General features: G+C 43.0%; 1 protein-coding gene across 2 annotated transcripts in view; it reads left to right on the top strand.

Moving 5' to 3' along the window:
* Window positions 1-12018, top strand: part of FLT1 (fms related receptor tyrosine kinase 1) — a 150010-nt gene extending 137992 nt beyond the window's left edge. For both annotated transcript variants that reach the window (XM_074985957.1, XM_074985949.1), the window contains 6 exons: window positions 623-722; window positions 2741-2846; window positions 2933-3075; window positions 3950-4034; window positions 4650-4741; window positions 9637-12018. In XM_074985957.1, the coding sequence (XP_074842058.1) occupies window positions 623-722; window positions 2741-2846; window positions 2933-3075; window positions 3950-4034; window positions 4650-4741; window positions 9637-9820 (710 nt within the window). In that variant the 3' untranslated portion in view covers window positions 9821-12018. The remainder of the gene's footprint in view (window positions 1-622; window positions 723-2740; window positions 2847-2932; window positions 3076-3949; window positions 4035-4649; window positions 4742-9636) is intronic.
* Window positions 12019-17615: the final 5597 nt, after the last annotated feature.

Below are 17615 nucleotides of genomic sequence, written 5' to 3'. Positions count from 1 at the left end.
TTTGTTTTTTTTTTAAAGTTTCAAAGCCTTTTGCGTTGTGGAGACAAGCTTGAAAACAGAACCCACATGTTAGGGGTTTATTTTAGAAAAAAATTATGATTGATATGCCAATTTCATGTTTTTTCAAGCATGAAGTGTGAACATTTGGAGTTGGCTAGCCTCCGTTTACTAGAATTTAGGCCAGTATTTTTATGTGTTCAGGAATCTTAACTGGTCTGAGGTATGACGGGAATATAAACTACATTTTCTTTTATTATCTATTTTAAAACTCCATTGTACTTTTTCCTTTAAATCCACCTCAGAGCTGCTAATATTCATGGGCCTGATCCTGTAAGGTGTTTATGCCCAGATACTCAAAGATATTAAGCCTCATAATGTCCATTGTTATCAGTGGGTCAGGACACTGATTCCAATGGAAGGTAAGAGGCTAACAGACCTTGAAAGTCTGGGCCTACATGCCTGTAACTTAGATTGACATCCTTGAGAGTTGAGGTGCTTAGTGTCTTGCAGGATCAGGCCCCTCGTCTATGTGTGCAGTGGCATAACATTAGAAATTTGCATATTTAGACACTTACTCTGCCTATCGCGGCCCAAGTAGTGATTTTTATGTTGTTACCTTTAGGTGCTTCTCCTTATCCGGGGGTCCAAATAGATGAGGACTTCTGCAGCAGATTAAAAGACGGCACAAGAATGCAGCCCCCAGAATATGCAACATCAGAGATGTGAGTTTATTCTTCCAATATGTGGAGTCCTGCAAAGCCGTGGACACCTGCTTTCTATCCATCCCATTGTAAGGCAAACAGACCTGAGTCATCAGCAGGAGGGATGGAACCTGCAACCTTAGGGGCTTGTGCTCTACCCCAGGAGCTAAAGGCCAGCTGGCCCTCAGCCAAGGCTGTAAAGCACCGATTCTGCTCTCCTGAGTACATGGTATCAGTGCTTCTGGGGTTATACAAGCCTGAGCAGTATTAACTTATTTTTGACAAGCACCGCACAGGTGCAGAGTATTTGGGAAATAACAATTTCAAGCCTCCCCCCAGCTAATCTGATCTATCCTTTTCTGGAGACCACCTCTAACACTAAAGGAGGGTTAAAGAGTTTCCAGTCTTTTTTAGCTCTTGCCCTCTTTGTGGTTTTCAGCAGTTACACCAGCTGTGCAGACAACAGTCCATTAAGAATTGGACTGAAAGTGCTGACTTGTACTACATAGACCACCAAATTGGTCATCAAAGGATAGCAACTCTCTGGCTCTGCTTTGCTGGGGAGGTGACCTAGACATGAAAGGTTCCATACACTAGTCCCAATCACCTGAGCCTTCCAGAGCCCTAACTTAATCTCAGCTAGAGATAAGCAATGCTTTGAATAGATACAATTGAAATTTAGGCAAATAAAGTTCAATCAGAGAACATGGCTTATGTAATCTTTGCACAAATACTCTGCACGTTGATGAATGAAAAATACAACCAGTCACAACATACTGAGCTCTTAAAACACTACCACAACACCCCGCTTTATTCCCCCCGCCCCAAAAAAAAACCAAGCAACTGTTGACTGTCAGTTCTGGATAAATCACTGAAATCAGAATCCACTCTTGTTCTGCATGTGTGTCTGGGGAGAAAAAAAAGAAGTCAGGCCTGTTGCAAAGGGAAATAGAACGAAGGGTTTTATGTTTATGGTGCCTTGTCCAGATCCCACTTTCTGAGTATGACTACCCTAGTGAGTTTTTTGGAAAAAGCTGGGGCTCTTTCGAAAAATCCTGCAGAGCATCTACGCACAAAACGCCCCCTTTCAATATTAAATCAGAAGAATGCAGCACTTTTCCCAGCAGCCCGTTTCCTCTCCCAGATGAGGAAGAACGTCTTTTTCTGAAAGATTCTTAAGGGGGGGAGAAAAATGTGTAGATGCTCTGAGGACCCTTTTTGCAGAAGAGCAGTCCTTATGGCACTGGATTTTTCACTCCCTGACCCATTCTTTCAAAAGAGAAGGGGCTGTGTGGATGCTCTCTATTGTAAGCGTGGATTGATTTTTTTGGTCTGCTTTTTTGGCGTGGATGCACTCTTTCAATAGAAGATTTTTCAGAAGAGAGCTGCCGGAAGAACTTCTTTCGAAGGATCGCTGTAGTGTAGATGTAGCCCCTAAATGTACCGATCAGCCTCTAAATAACAACACTTACCAAAAAATGGCATGTAAAGGAGAAAAAGGATATACAACAGACCCGATCCTCCCCGCAGGCGTAATCCTCTGGCTCATTTTATCATCTTACCGACACTTACGAAGTTTTCTGTTGTTTCAAATATTTTATTGCAGGAAGTCAAAAAAAGACTTGACCAATACAAGGAAGTGAGACATCATATAAGTCACCTTGCAGTGCCTCGTATCAGATAATAAATGGCCAATATAATGTTTAAAGCTGTGCTACGAATTTAAAAAAAAAAATCTTTTAGGAGCCATTGGCTGAATTATCCTTTGAGTGCAACTGGCTCATGTTGCTTTTTGAGACATGATTTGTGAACGCCCCCAAAGTGGAGCGTTTTTCTGACAATTGGCTCTTTCCTTTTCAATAACAGTCCCTGGTGAAGCCTAAGCTTGTTAAAACCTTCAAGATGTGTTTCCAGATTGCTGTATTATGAAGAACAGTAATTAAATCCAATGACATGACACTACAAGAACAAACTTGGAGCTGTTCAGTATGCCTTGGGGAGAAAAGTAATGTGTACTTTTTTTGTTTTTATTGTTCCAGCTATCAAATCATGTTGGACTGTTGGCATGGCAATCCCAGTGAAAGACCCAGATTTTCTGAACTGGTAGAAAGATTAGGGGACCTGCTTCAAGCAAATGTGCAAGAGGTACAGAAATAAATGGCATCGCTATATGTACATTAGCTATATCCTGGACTGTCTTTATTATAATTGAATGTATTTTTGTGTTTTAGGCTGGGAAAGACTATATCCCTCTCAATACTATATTTACAGCAGATAGCAGCTTTGCATCCTCAAGTCCTGCCTCAGCTGACTCCAGTTTGAGGGAAGATATTTCAGTTCCAAAATCAAACTGTGAAAGCACTGAAAATATTGGGTAAGAGTTAAAAACCAGGCAGGTTTCTTTATATACATATCTTATAGAACTGGAAGGGACCTTGAAAGGTCATCGAGTCCAGTCCCTGCACTCACAGCAGGGCAGATCAGCAACCTGACATTTTTTTCTTTATTTAAATATAACCTGCCCCAGAAGAAGACACTTCTCCTCAGGCATGTTCTGGCTTAGGATGAGTAAACAATTAAAACTGCCCTGAACATCTCCATGATCTGAATGAAAATTTTAAGTTGTTCTTTAAAAAAAAAAAGCAAAGAAAAGAAAAGATCACCCTAACTGCCCTCTTCCTCTCTGAATTTCAAAATGGCATCTGGTCCTTCTGCCCCGCTCTGAGAACCTTCCACTACCGTCCACAATATTTCATCCCATCACCACTTGCCACTGATTTGAAATTCTAAGCACTGTGGAGAGCGTGCAGTGCATTCTGGGGGAGATCACATCATCAGTTTTGTATGAGGCTGCTAGAGCTTCTGAGGTTGGTGAGGAAGTCTTCCAAGCTAAGTGTGTGGTGTAGGGGAAAAGTCATGCAGAGAGGTTGATTGTGGGGAGAGGATAGATTATAAAAGACCTGGGCTATGTTTACACACCGAGTTATTTTGGGATACCAAGGAATCTTTTCGCATGGCCACTGAATCACAAGTTAATCTGTGTGTTTATATACAGTGGTTCTTGTGTATAAAGCTTTTAGCCATCAAACAAGTTAATAGATTTTTTTAAATATAAAAATGACATAACAGTCCCTATGCTTTTTATGCACAATGCATTGTATTGCACAACTGTTGAGGTTTCCCTAAACAAACGAACAAACAAACAAAACCTCTTCATGATATCTGTCTCCTACTTCTTTGTTGAACAGATACATAAACACCTTCAGAATGAAGCCATCCCAGAGGGTAGATACCTTTGAAGAGCTTTCATCCAACGATACTTTTGCCTCTGATGTAAGCAATACTCAGCCCAAATTGAGTTTGTTCTTTATTCATTTGTTTACATTTAATTTTTAAGGAGCACTTACTGTGTGTCTGTGCAGTGCAGCACCACCTGCGCTTAGAAGTTAGGTTGTTTATCAACGATACTGTAATAACAGATGAAGAGCTGAAGATGGAGTGCATCAAGGCTCAGACAGTGAGGCCCACAGAGTTCCATCATGTGGCCTGCAACCACCTTCTCCTTTGAAGGGAAGGTGTAGCAAACAGCAGAGAAGCTGGCGCCCTGTATTCCATCTCCATCAGAGCAGCCTGAACATGCAGTTTGGGATTTTGGGTTTTTGGGGTTGCACTTCTATATCAGTAAAGAAGAGAGCAACTGAATTCCAGGCTGTTTTAGGTATTTTTGTTTAAAACAGCGCAGCCATGATAGCTTTATGGGCTCATTATACCCACGCAGTTGGTACCCATATTCAAAAGCAACAGAGGCACTTAGCAGCCCAGGTGTCATGGAAATATCAACACCTAAGTTGCTTCGGAAAATTTGACCCAATAGAAATGCGAGTCTTTTAAAAAAAAATAGCTTTTTTTCATTATATGCCTAATTTTTTTTAAAAAATTCTTTTCCAGGATTATCAGGCAGACAGTGGGATGGTGCTCGCTTCAGAAGAAATGAAACGCTTTACTTGGACAGAGAGCAAACAAAAGCAAATGCTTTGGGGGTCTGTGTTTGATGCCTCTTTCTTGTTCTTTACAACAACAACAAAACAACCAAAAAAACCCAAAGAAGGCCTGGCCCATTTTTGTGCTCAATCAGAGCTTGTTGCTGGGGTCCTGTTGACCCCAGTATTCTATGGGGATGCCAGGAGTAAGGGAAGTCAATGGGGGAGTTTCTCCTATCAAACGCCTGCCGTGGGGACTCAGCAGAAATTTGGCTTAAAATACATCAACTCCAGCTATGCTAATCACATACCTGGACTTGTGTATCATAAAACAACTTTCTCCCAAAGCATAGACCTGCCCTCACACTCGACAGAAATAGCTGTAAATCATCTGGTTGGTGATCAGGTTATATGACTGGTTTATTTATTTGGTGCCTTTGAAGAGATCTGGAACACCTGACAATAGACAAAAGTCAAACAAATTACAAAATTCACCCAGAGATGTTGTCACTGCCCTCAAGTACTAGTTCTATACTTGATGGACCAGGGGATCCCAGTCATTAAGCCTAGACTCTGGTAGATAGCTGCAGGAAACCAGTTCCAAAGATGAGGGCCTTTTGCTGAGACTGACTTCATGTTGGCCCTGGACGTTCTCAGGAGACTCCAACTGAACACAGCAGATGCTCATCTATCAAACAATGCTTGCGTTTGCCCGTCTCTTGCATGAGTCAGCTAAGCATAACCCATTTAAGAGCCATAGACGCAGGATGCTCAAGTGGCAAATTTACAATAGATGGATGTAAGGGCCTCATTTCTCTTCCTGCTTTTAAGCATTTTAGTATATTGGCCACCTTCCTCTGCCTAATTCCTTACAGCTGCCTGAGAGGGGAACAAGGGCTGTCTGCTGATATGTTAGAACTGTACTGGTATGACCTAGTCCTACATGAGGAATGTTTATTTTCTCAGTTACGGTGGTTCCTCCATTTCAGGGCTATTAGGAGACTGACAGTTTCAATTCCCAGGGTAAGGCCAGCACACAGTATATAAGCTGCCCTGGGCAGAGTGATTATTTGCCTTCTGCTGGTAATGTGTGACAGCCCTCATGCCATCTCAAAGAGAACTAGATTTCACACTGAAGCCTGAGGGGGTGTGGTGTGAAGAACACAAGCAATGACAGATGCTGAAGTTCTTGGTCAAGGTCACAAATTATTTGCTTATAGGAAAATTTCTGTGATTAACTATAGCTCATTAGCCGAACGTGTGCAAGAGTTGGGCATATCTTTGTGTCTGTGTATGCGTGTGTGACACACACACCCCCCCGCTGAGGTAACAGAAAGCTTCTGTTGGCAAGAGCGTGAAATGGAAGTCTCTTACCAGTGTTAAAGGGCTTATGCAGGTCATTCTAAACAAGCAGTGCAAAAGCTTGAGAACTGTATCAGTCTCTCCTACATTCCACCCATAGCCACATTACAGAAGTTTTTTAAAATAATTTTTAAAGCTCTCTTTTTGAGGGCATCTCTAATATCCTTTCCATTGACAAGTCATATGTAACAGTCCATATGGTCTGAACAGGGCTCAGCAGAACACAACATCTCTAAAAATAAAATAACATTGTTTTTCTAGAAACAGACAGGCCATTTTTTTTTAAGTCTGATACCTTGCGACATTCCAGGGCTACTGGCCAATGCTACTTGTCTCTGTGAAGCCTAGTAATCTCCCTTCTTTAATGTCCTAAAGCTCTTGTTTCTGAGGCTTTGTCTACAGTGACACTTGAGTGACAATGCTTTTGTCCTTTGTATGAGCTTAACCTCCCCTCCAACCCCAAGCCCCATAATGACAAAATCTTTGTTGTGGCACATGGTGTAAACAGTGCTTTGACTCCTGCCAACAAAGCAAATGTGGGGTGGGGTGGGGTGGGGTGTTTTCGTAGGCAGTTGAGCTGGGTGTACACTACAGCATTCTGTTGACAGAAGAGGCCTTCTGTCACCAAAACTAGGGAGGATCCACACTACAAATGGGTTCTATCGAGAATCTGTCTACCGAACGCAGCAGTTTTCCTGGTAGAGTTCTGCCCTGACCATACGAGGCACAGCACCTCTGTCAAGAGAATCTGTCAACAAAACCATAGTGTAGACGCTCCAGGGGCCCTTCTGGTTCACCTGGCAGCCCTGTTTGCAGAGCTTCCAGATGGCTGTTCTGTCAACAGAGGTCTGGCCACTCTGTCTGCAGAGGGTGCTGACGTGGGGGGAGCCTGTATTAGGTGTGGACTCATTCTGTAGACAGAGGTTCTGTCGGGAACTAGCTGTCGACAGCCACTTCTGTCACCAGAACTTTGTAGTGTAGACACAGCATTCATGTTTACACTGCCCAACTTTTAACGATATTGTCATGTCAACATGGTGGCGTTGCTTAAGGCTGTCTGGTGTAGCCAGAGCCTGAGATAACAATTGGTGTCAGGTTGTGTATTGTTCTTCCAGACAGTGTTGTCTGCAAGAAAGTTTCAGTGAGGGAAGAAAACGGAATGGCGTGGCAGCAACTGGGGCAAACTGACTGTTTAGAAATTGTGGCTGTTAGAAGAATGCGAGAATAATTCCTGAGGGAACTAGCTTAGTTAGCAGAGAACAGGAGCAGTGGTCCTAACTGCATGATGAAAGCCACATGTAACAATGTTATGCTGGAATATGTTAGTGGCTGCCATCAAGCAGGTCTATGATATATAAATAAGCAGAGGCGTGATTAGAAATAATGGTTGTGTTAGACCTGTCTCCTTCCAGCTAAATGGAAGGAACAATTAAATGTCACTTCATGTAGTGATAGCTGGAAGCAATGGGAGGGTAGTGTCCAAAGAAGTGGGCCACATGGTGAAGCCTGAGCAGGGCAAACTGAGGGGTTTCCCCAGGATTTTTGGTTAACACAAGATTTAGGGGATTGGTTGCAGGGTGTGAATAGAGGCAGAACAGGAAAAATGAAAAGCCAGCAGACAGCAAGAGAAGTGGTCTGGGTCCAAAGATGGCCCAGAGAAACAGAGCTCTATGGAGGTGTAACTGATCACAAGGGGGCATGCTTGGAGATGAATACTAGGCATTTTCCTTGCTAGTTGTTCCATTCTATGTTCAAGAAATAAGATTTTGGGTAAAGTCTTAACTAAATCAGCAGGCTTCCCTCATGGAGTGTTTGATTCCATCACCATTTTCCGCTCCTAATAGATACAATCCCACAAGGCTTCAAATACAGGGTAACCATTCAGGTCAAAAGGGGAAAATGTAGCATAACATTGCAGTGGGTCATGTGTGCTCATAAGTGCAGTAACAGAAATAGCAAATGGCGTCCCCGAGAGATATGGAAAAAATAAATTCTTGATTTAACACTTCCAAGGACAGATGGTAACTCCACAATTCTCCACTACCAGCCTCAGAAGAAATAAGTATGCCTTTATAAATGCCTCCCTAAGAGGTTGGAAATCTTCTGACTGCTGGACCCCAAGCTCTCAAGACTAGGACAAGCTAAAATTCCAAGCTAGAGTGAGCTGCTCGTCTAAAGCTAGTTTCTAATCTAAAACAAATTTTGAGCTGTATTAAACTCCGAAATTGGAATAAGTTCCTCAGAGCTATAACAGTGACCTTACTGGCTTAACCCTACCCCACCCCTGCCCTTCAAACAAGCATGTCCTTCAGAACCAGACCAGGCCTTTCCCCAGGCTAAAACCCCAGCACAGCCACAACTACTCAGGCTAAGAACATGCTTCTTCCCTAGACTAAGATCACAGAATAGAGTGCATGCCTCATCTCTGAAAGAAGACTTGTAGTTCTTTAGGGCCAACCCCTAACAGGGTCTGGCTAATCAGCTCTCTTCCCTGACTCAAAATCATGTCCTAGTGCCCACAGCAAACACAATGGGTAGCAGGGGATTTTGTGGTTACCCTTTCCCCACCTAAAAATACATAGGGTTTTATTATTTATAGTAAAGGTACTTGCTTTACTTGGGATAGTTTAGTTTTGGCACAGGGTTGTTCTGGCCCCAAAAGGACTATTTCAGCTCAGGGGTTTAATGTTAATGTAACTCAGAAATGTATGTTAGCTTAGAAGCTACTAACACGTATGATTTAAGGGTAAGTCTTGTAATAATTCATGCTTTTGCTACCATCCTAGATAATGGGTCATACAAACATGCCAGAATCTTTGATATCATTTTTAAAGTAAAGTAAATAACCCCTACAGTTATAGCAGGAAATACATGAAAATATAAAAGAACCTCTGCTGGAAGTTTAGTGGCATTGAGCCATACAGGAGCTACAGCACCTTAGGGACATGTTTTTTTGAAAGCATATGTCCTATAGCTCAACAAAGAATCCAACAGGAGCCATTGCCCCTCAGCTCCCTGTTCCATAGAGAGAGGGTTTGCTGCTTCCTTTCTCTTTCAGAGATTGTATTGCCTAAATAGGAGTTGAACAGTTTCCTAAAGGCTCTAACCAGTGCTTAGGGTATCTCTCTTGGCACTCTAGTCTGGCAGCTGAGGGGCAGTGCATGACTAGGCAGAAACTTACTCTCGTAATTCTTGAAACACCCTTTTGACCACTGATCATTGAAAATAAGGTTACTGGAGGGCAAGGACACAAAATAAGCCAAACATTACCTTTCTGGGGATTGGAAGGCTGAGGTGATAGTGGCTTATCGCTGCCATGAAGGTTATCACGTCAAATGTTGGCCAGGTTCAGATTGCTCAAATGTTATTGTATTGCTATGCGGGGGCCTAAATGCAGAGCTGGTCCCGTGTATTTGGGTGATGTGGCTGTAGCCATTGACCGCACATATTCCTCGTCAGTCCCTGCAACACTGTGCTCATGATCACGAATAAATGGGGCCATTTCCTTCCATACACTCTGATTTAATTCACTAAAAATAATCTGAACCGCTTTCCCCCGCATGCACTGAAGATGACACTGCTCTCTTTTACAGGGTGAAAGCTGCCAGCTGGAGCAAGGACTCCATACATTCTGGAACGACCAGGCCCAGTTTCTGCAGTTCCAGTTGCGGCCACCTCAGTGAAGCTAGTTGGAGGTTCCCTTATGGTAACATAGTGCTGGAAAAAATGAGGGCGTGCCATTCTCCACCTCCTGATTACAATTCACTGGGGATTTAGCTCCCCTCTCCTGGTTAAGAAGTTCTGTGCAGATATGTATTTTTGCCTGAACCGGCTTTCCTGAAACCGTCAGTTTAAAAGCTTCTGCCTGAAAGAGCTGCAGTTTGTGTGACCTTAAAAGCTTTCTCTGCACCTGTCTGCCTGCCCCCAGCCAGGCAGTGATGATCTCAGATGACCTGCTTTTCTACAGCCTGCACAAAGCATCATGGCTTAAAACAAAGCAGGCATCAGGCCTTGCTTTTCTCTTCTACTCAAGCTCAGTAGCATTCCTAGGAGTTGAAGGATGCCCCAGAAGTGTTGCACCTTAGATGCCTGGCACCCTAATGTTCATGTTGAAGACGCCAGTTTAGTTTGTAGGACGTAGCAAGGGATGGGAGTCATATGGAAGCAGCGGGTCCTGCCCCTGCCCCCAGCAAGGCTGGCATCCTGTCACAACATAAACCACACTATGTTCAGATTCAGGAACAGCTTGGAGAACTGAAAACAAGAATACAGTTCCCTTCTTCTCAGGCAAAAATGTCAGGGCAGTTTAGTGCCTTTAATACTGAGGGGGTCAATAGCGGCCAAGAAACTGGGTGTGATCATCAAGGTTGCTCTGTACAACATATCAGAATCTGTGCCCATTGGTACAGGAGGCCCCAGTGCAGTGGTGAGGGGAAAGCAAGCGGGGCAAACAAATCTACCTGTGTGGAATGGGAAGTGGAAGAAAGAGCAGGTGTGGGAGAAAGGGCTCATTTCCTGGAGTTCAGGATGTCCTGTCTCTGCTTATAGACATTTGAGGGAGGATCAATGCCTTAAAAAGCATGATGTTCTGATAGATCAAGGCTTAGTTTTTAATCCACTTAGTTTTAATCTTAGACCCTAAGAAAGAGGAAGGCCTCCTTGGACCCAGGAAGTTCTACAAAGTGTAATTGTCAAGACGACAAATGAAAAATGTGACAAATAATGAAAAAGTAAAGCTTAATTAGGACCTTTATGGAGCTTGCTGGGACACTAGTTTAAGCAGATCTTCTGGAAGCCTCCATTGTTGCTTTAAGAACGTGCACTGGAAATTATTTTAACCAGAGATATTTAAGCCAACTTTTGTCTATAGTGCTTATTGGACTGTCTAGTATACTGTACTGCTCGCTCGCTCTAGGAATTAGTCAGCAATAGGGCAGGCTGGCTAATAAGTTCTGCCTGTTGTAAAGAGAACAAATATTTATTAAATGCCCGGCACAGGGTTCCTAATAAGTAACTCATCATATAGCTGTTTGGTTGGCTTGGGTGACTTCTGCACATGCCCCGTTGACTTTCAATTTTACTTCGCAGTCTAGGACTACAGCAGCAAAAGTATTTATGTTAAGCGTTTGTATGACACACTACCTATTGACTGAAGAGAAACAGATGGCATTAAGGAAGCACCATTGCCCTGCAACTTTGTGTGCAACATTAATGCAAAAAGGCCTCAGATAAACCTTCGCCTATTAAAAGGTTGGGAGAGAGAGGAAATCTCTTTTCCCCCAATTTGAGGACAAGCATCCCTGTACAGAGCCCTAGCATGAGCTCTGTGTATTAGGCTACTGAAAAATGTTTCAGAGACGCTTGAGCTGGCATCCACTCCAAACCATCATTATCAGGGGACCATTAATTCTAGCTCACACCCCTTTGCTTGGTTGGTTGCTGGTGGAGTACAAATATTTTCCCCTTTGCATCCAGCCAAAATAATTATTCAGGGTTAGTGCATCTCTAAAGGAAGGTGTTGTCACACTGTAAATTTATAAATATGCTATTTGTGCATTAATATTTAAGAAAACAGGAATATTAAGATTACTTTTATATGACCTTTGCTAAAGAGTGCTTTGGATGGGAATAAAACTCACTTGTTTTACATTTCTTTTTATATTAAATGTATTTTAATTGCTGAATTCACTTAATAAACAAGTTCTTAACTAAGTAAACTTACTAACTAAATACAGAGGTAACTATATACATGGTTCTTGGAAAAGACCTCTCTTACCCTTAGGCACAATTTAGACAGAGGTCTAGAAATAATGCCCCAGATTTGTCTGGAGCTGAGCGGTAACATTAGGAGACACAGTCACTGTCTGCCAGAGTTCGATTTTTGCCTTAGAAAAGCGTTGGTGCAAGGGATGGACAGGTGGTGTTGTGACCTAATGTATTGTGTGAATAAAGTGAAACGCATGGCAAGCCCTCTCCTTTCTTCTCCTCTTCTATTTACCTGTGGAATCCCCTTGCAGCTGAGGACAGGGTGGGACAGTGACAGTGGCTGCTTTTCACAGCATCATTCCTCGCAGCCTGCAAGAACTCCAAGTTTAAGATTAATGCCAACCTAACAGCCTCAGTAGTGTGACATTTTCACATACAAACTGTGCATTGCCTGCCCCAGAATTATTTTGTACAAGACTATGAAAGGCTCATCTATGACTTCTTCAGTGGCATCCTCCACAAAGTGTGATCTCACATGCACTGTAGCAGTGAGGGTGGGCCTTGCATGCAAGAGTAGAATTGCATGCTGTATGAAAAAAGGTCATGGCACACCCCTGCTTCTGCCTCTTCCTCCCCTACAGTCCTATTCAACATATTCATAAATGGTCTAGAAAAAGGGGGCAGCAGGGAGGTGGCAAATTTGCAGATACAAAACCAGTCAAGGTAGTTAAGTCCAAAGCAGACTGTGAAGAGCTTCAAAGTGATCTCACAAAACTGGGTAACTTGGCAACAAAAATAGCAGATGAAATTGAATGTTGATAAATGCAAAGTAATGCCCATTGAAAAACATAATTCTAACTATACATATAAAATAACGGGGTCTCAATTAGTTGTTACCACACAGGAGTGAGATCTTGAAGTCACTGTGGATTGCTCTCTGAAAACATACATTCTTATGCAGCAGCTATCCAAAAAGCAAACAGTATGTTGGGAATCATTAAGAAAGGGTTGGAGAATGGCTACATCTACACTGGCACAAAACTTCAAAATGGCCATGAAAATGGCTGAATTGAAGATTACGAAGAAGGTGCTCAAATGCATATTTCAGCACCTCTCTCTCCCTCTTGTTAATTGTTATGGACTTCAAGTGAAGCTTTAACCTCACTATTTTTTGCTCCAGTTCCTGCTGTGAAGCTTCACCTACTTTTAGCCAAACTATAGATTCACTAAAACAGACCTGCCCCCCACTCCCCGCCCCCATGGGAAATTGGGGGACTTTGTCACCAAATGACAAGGAACTCTGATGCAGCTAGCAGGAATTGCTGCTCTGTACTTAAGGCTACCTGACTATTTTAATACCTCATGCTGGGTGATTACTACAGAGTTTGGTATTTGGTTTTGTACTGAAATCTGGAAGGGGTAACCATGTTAGTTGGTATCTACATAAACAAGGCGTTCTGGGGCACCTTAAAGGCTAACATTTACTTGGGCATAAGCTTTTGTGCATAAAAAGAACAAAACAAAACAATAACACTTTGATAAGTGCAAAAAAGGAGTCAAGTAGCACTTTAAAGACTAACAATAAATTATTAGGTGAGCTTTCATGGGACAGACCCACTTTGGGTCTGTCCCATGAAAGCTCACCTAATAATTTATTGTTAGTCTTTAAAGTGCTACTTGACTCCTTTTTTGTTTTGATAGTATATTGACTAGCACGGCTCCCTCTGTTACTTTGATTAAGTGCATGGAAGCTCCATACATTGTATGAAGTAGATTTTACCCACAAAAGCTTACACCCAAATAAATCTGTTAGTCTTTTAGGTGCCATAAGACTCCTCATTTTTTAAATTAAACTTAGAAACTGCAGGACCCCAGCAGCTGTGGGGAAGGGGAATTACTTTTAACCCGTGAGGCCACCTGCCAGATTTGGACCCCTTGATTGCCCTCTTCCCTCATATCTCTCACACAGCAGCACCAGAGCCCTGCACTTATGCCTGCCACTCCCTTCCAGTGCTTTGGGAGGGCTGCCAACCCTCTCATTCATGCTCATCTCTGCCCTTCCCCCTTCCTCCCAGAGGGGGAATAATTGCAAACAGCTGATTCGTGGCATTCCCGCTCTGGGAAGGAGGGGGAGGAGTGGGGATGAGGGCAAATCAGTGGATTAGTGGCATTCTGACAGCACTAGGAGGGCAGAGGAGGAAGGAGTAGGAAGCGCAAGGCTTTGGTGCCTGAGTGCATGAGAGGACTATGGAAGGGGACACACAGGTAGTCCCCAGGCCTAGAGGGGGCACTCCAATGTCCACAGGCTGCTGTGGCCAATTGAGGTGGAGCAGGGTCACCCAAGCAGCCCATTCCCTACTTTTGGCTGCCCATCACCAGTAATCATTTTTCATCTTTTCCTACCTTCAGTGCACATAATGATCAATTAATCGCCATCCTCTGGAGACCACCACTCACATCAATCTTCTCAATACTACAGATGTTCATTTTTAACAGGATTTCTCTAAAATCTTTTACAGGTTTTTTTTTTTTTTTTTGTTCTCTCCCATTTGTCCCTATTTGCAAGTGTGGTGCTCAAAGATGGATAAAATACTCCATTGGAAATCTTATCAGCAGATGTCCAAGTCTTGATCATTAGAGCTGTCTCAGAGCATCCAGTAAATGCAGATTACTCACCCAATGGAGTGTTTCTTGTTCTGAACAGTTGCATCACTTGGAGAGTTTCCAAATCTATGCTCTGGACATGACTGCTCAGATGGGCAGCAAATGAGGAAGCACATTCCAATAAGGAAGAGGGAAGGCAAACAGTTTGCTGGCATGTTGGGTGGCACTCTTGGACAATAAAACACAAGCAGCCAGGGAGTAGATGATATTGCTGGATAAGGAAGAAGAATCCCTAAAATTATTAAACCCCCACATCAAAACAACCTCTGCTTTGTGCTGATAATTATTGCAAACACTCCTAGTTCTCTATCTTCCCCTTTACAGAAAACAAAACAAAAACAACCAGACTGTCATGAAGCAGATGTGACATCTAAACACCTGACCACTATCAGGATTAGTTTGATCAGAGAAAGGAGGATGATCAATGACTTTCTGTTGATAAATGAACAGCAAGGGCTCATGTTATTTTAGATCCATTAGCATCCTTCATTACCCCTAACTCAGGACGCTGGTGCCACAAGGGTGGACCCTCACCAGAAGACAGATTGCCAAAAAAAAATTCTGCCCTGGATGGTAGTGCCACTATTGTACAACTGTCAATTCTACAACCACTTAACTGGCTCCACTACAGGGACAATTAGGCAGATTGATTAGCCTATTCTGAGAAGATTTCAAAATAGGCTATTTCGGCAAGTGGCACTGTCTAAATGGCACCACATGCTGAAATAAAGCCTCTTCTCAAGGCACGCAAAGAGATTTACAGGGATGCCAGACAAGCGTGCCTGCTATCTCAAAAACTGCATCTACACAGCGGGTGCATGGACATGAAATAGCACCTACCATGTAGACACAAGCTTAGTCAACTTTTCAAACCTGTGCTAGAGTTTGGGAGATGAAAGCTAGGTAACTGAAGCTCAGCGTAGGCAAGACTGAAATAATAGGACAGAAGGGATGCTGTGGAGAGCAGAAGAGGAATGAGCAGCGGACGCTGAAGTAACAACTGCCCACCTGAGAGCTGGCTACTTCCCCCGCCTCGGCTCTGTGGTCTAGTTGAGTCTTTTGGGTGGCTGAACAACAGCAAAAGGCAAAGCACTCTTATCACACTGGCAGTGATTTCTGCGTACGTTTTCCTTCAAAATACCCACATTTTATAGCTGGGGCAGCGTGCAGCCCCGCCACCTCCCAGGGAGATTTCTATCATATAGCATATCACCTCAACACCAGCAAGGGAAGGGGGTTCAGGTAGGTTCTGGTAATTCATGGTGCTGGGTTTCTTTTGTTCTTTGACCCTTGTATACAAAGAAAGCTTTGAATGCCTTAAAATTCAGGGGGCTGAAGAAAAGGTAAACAGATTTTTGTCATCCACTTTCTCTCTTTACCAGCAGCCAAGAGACTTCCCTGCAAGCACATGCAAAGCCCATCAGTTTACTCAGGCTGGAAAGGTGGGATGAATGGAGTCCTGCAAGTCTCTTCACTTTGTGACATTTCACCATTTTTACTACACGGTGCAGCACAAAGGCGGAAAAATTCTGCACCTTTCACTCCTGCCCTTTTCTGTCTGACAGCCACGAGCATCTTCTAGCTTTTATTATATATTGCTGCAAGGAGAGCACTTTTGGTAGTGGTTGTCTAAGTTTCTTTGCACCCCCAGGAGGCTAGGAAGAGGGGGCACACAAAACAAAGGGAACCCAAACTCTTTGCTTTCTAGTTGCAAAGTGATAACATTGGATTACATCACAGCTAGCATCTAGGGTAAACGCTAACGTTAAAAAAACAACAATAAAATGGAAATGACTGAGAATTACCTTTCCTGCCAAGTTTTGAATTTTTCATGTAAGACAATACCTAGAAATACATGATTAACATTAATATTCTGAATGGTTAAATTCTCCCAAAACTCTTGGCTTCGACTGGTCTAATCAGTGAGAAAGAAAGAAGATATGCAAGGCAGCTGCAGATTTTGCTGTGTTTGCTCAAGATGGGACAAGACGAACACTGCAGAGGGATCTAACCAAGCTTAGGGAATGGGAATAATGGATGTTCAGTGTTGGCTAATGCACTTTAGAAGCAATAATTTGGGCTATTTATACACCTTGCTATACTACCTCTATTATCAGCCCAGAAAAGAGAGACCCAGCTCTTGTGAAGAGCTCAGGTGTGGTCAGTAACTACAAGCAGCCAGAAGACAAAAATGAAACAATGATGCATAAGTTAGATACTAGAAAAATGGAAAATGCTGTTCTATAATTCAGTAACACAAACACAATAGAATACTAGAAAACTAGAATACTCTGTTCAGTTCTGGTCACCAGCTCACAAAAAAGGGGAACGGGTGTTTCATTGGTGGGCTCTAAGCATTATTAAACACACAAAACAATTTCATATGAAGATTGAAAAGATGGTGTGTGTTTGACAGAGGAAGGGGAAGAGATTAAGGCCATGGTTTAGCAGGGTGCAGATACAGATTAGACATTGAGACAGAACACACCCACCCACCATGCACACACTTTAGAATTTTGGAAGGGTTACAAACCCTCACACTTCAAGGCCTAAGCAAACTTCCAACTAATACGTGTTAAAAGAAACCTTCCTTGTCCTTCTGGGTCAGCCCTTCGAGAGGCTACCACAGGGCTTCTTCTGTTACCCCAGCCTTTGGGGCACCTGATACTACTTTCCTGTTAGTAGGAAACGGGATTTGATGAGCTAGGGCTCTAATGCAGCATGTCAGCACCTCTGAACATGCTTATGAAGAGAGGCTAGTACTGAACGGAAGGAGAAATGCTCTACTGCTGTTCTTGTTGCATCTGGCTAGTCCACCACCTTCACAGTTATCATCAAGTCATACAATATGATTCCACATAAAGTAGTAGTAATGAAAGGGAGTGGTGCTTATTTACTATCTTCTATTTTACTTCCTCACCCATCCAATAAAATAGTTCAAAGTAAATCATCCTGTGCCTAAATTGAAGAGAACTATGTGCACTACATCCTTAAAAGGCCACACAGCGAGAATAATACTGTTTGAATAGCTAACATTACGGAAGTACAGTAGGGTCACAAGATTTGCCAGGGTTCAGTGTGGAAAACCCTCACAAATGTTGAATTTCGTGAATATGGCGAAGCAGCAGACACCAGCACTCCCCTGACTGGAGCCCCGGCTTCTGGTGCTCCCCGCCCCTGAGCCCGCAAAGCAGCCACTCGT

Source organism: Carettochelys insculpta, chromosome 1, assembly GCF_033958435.1.
Source record: "Carettochelys insculpta isolate YL-2023 chromosome 1, ASM3395843v1, whole genome shotgun sequence".
NCBI classification, from domain to species: Eukaryota; Metazoa; Chordata; order Testudines; family Carettochelyidae; genus Carettochelys; species Carettochelys insculpta.
This window is presented reverse-complemented; position numbering and strand designations above follow the sequence as displayed.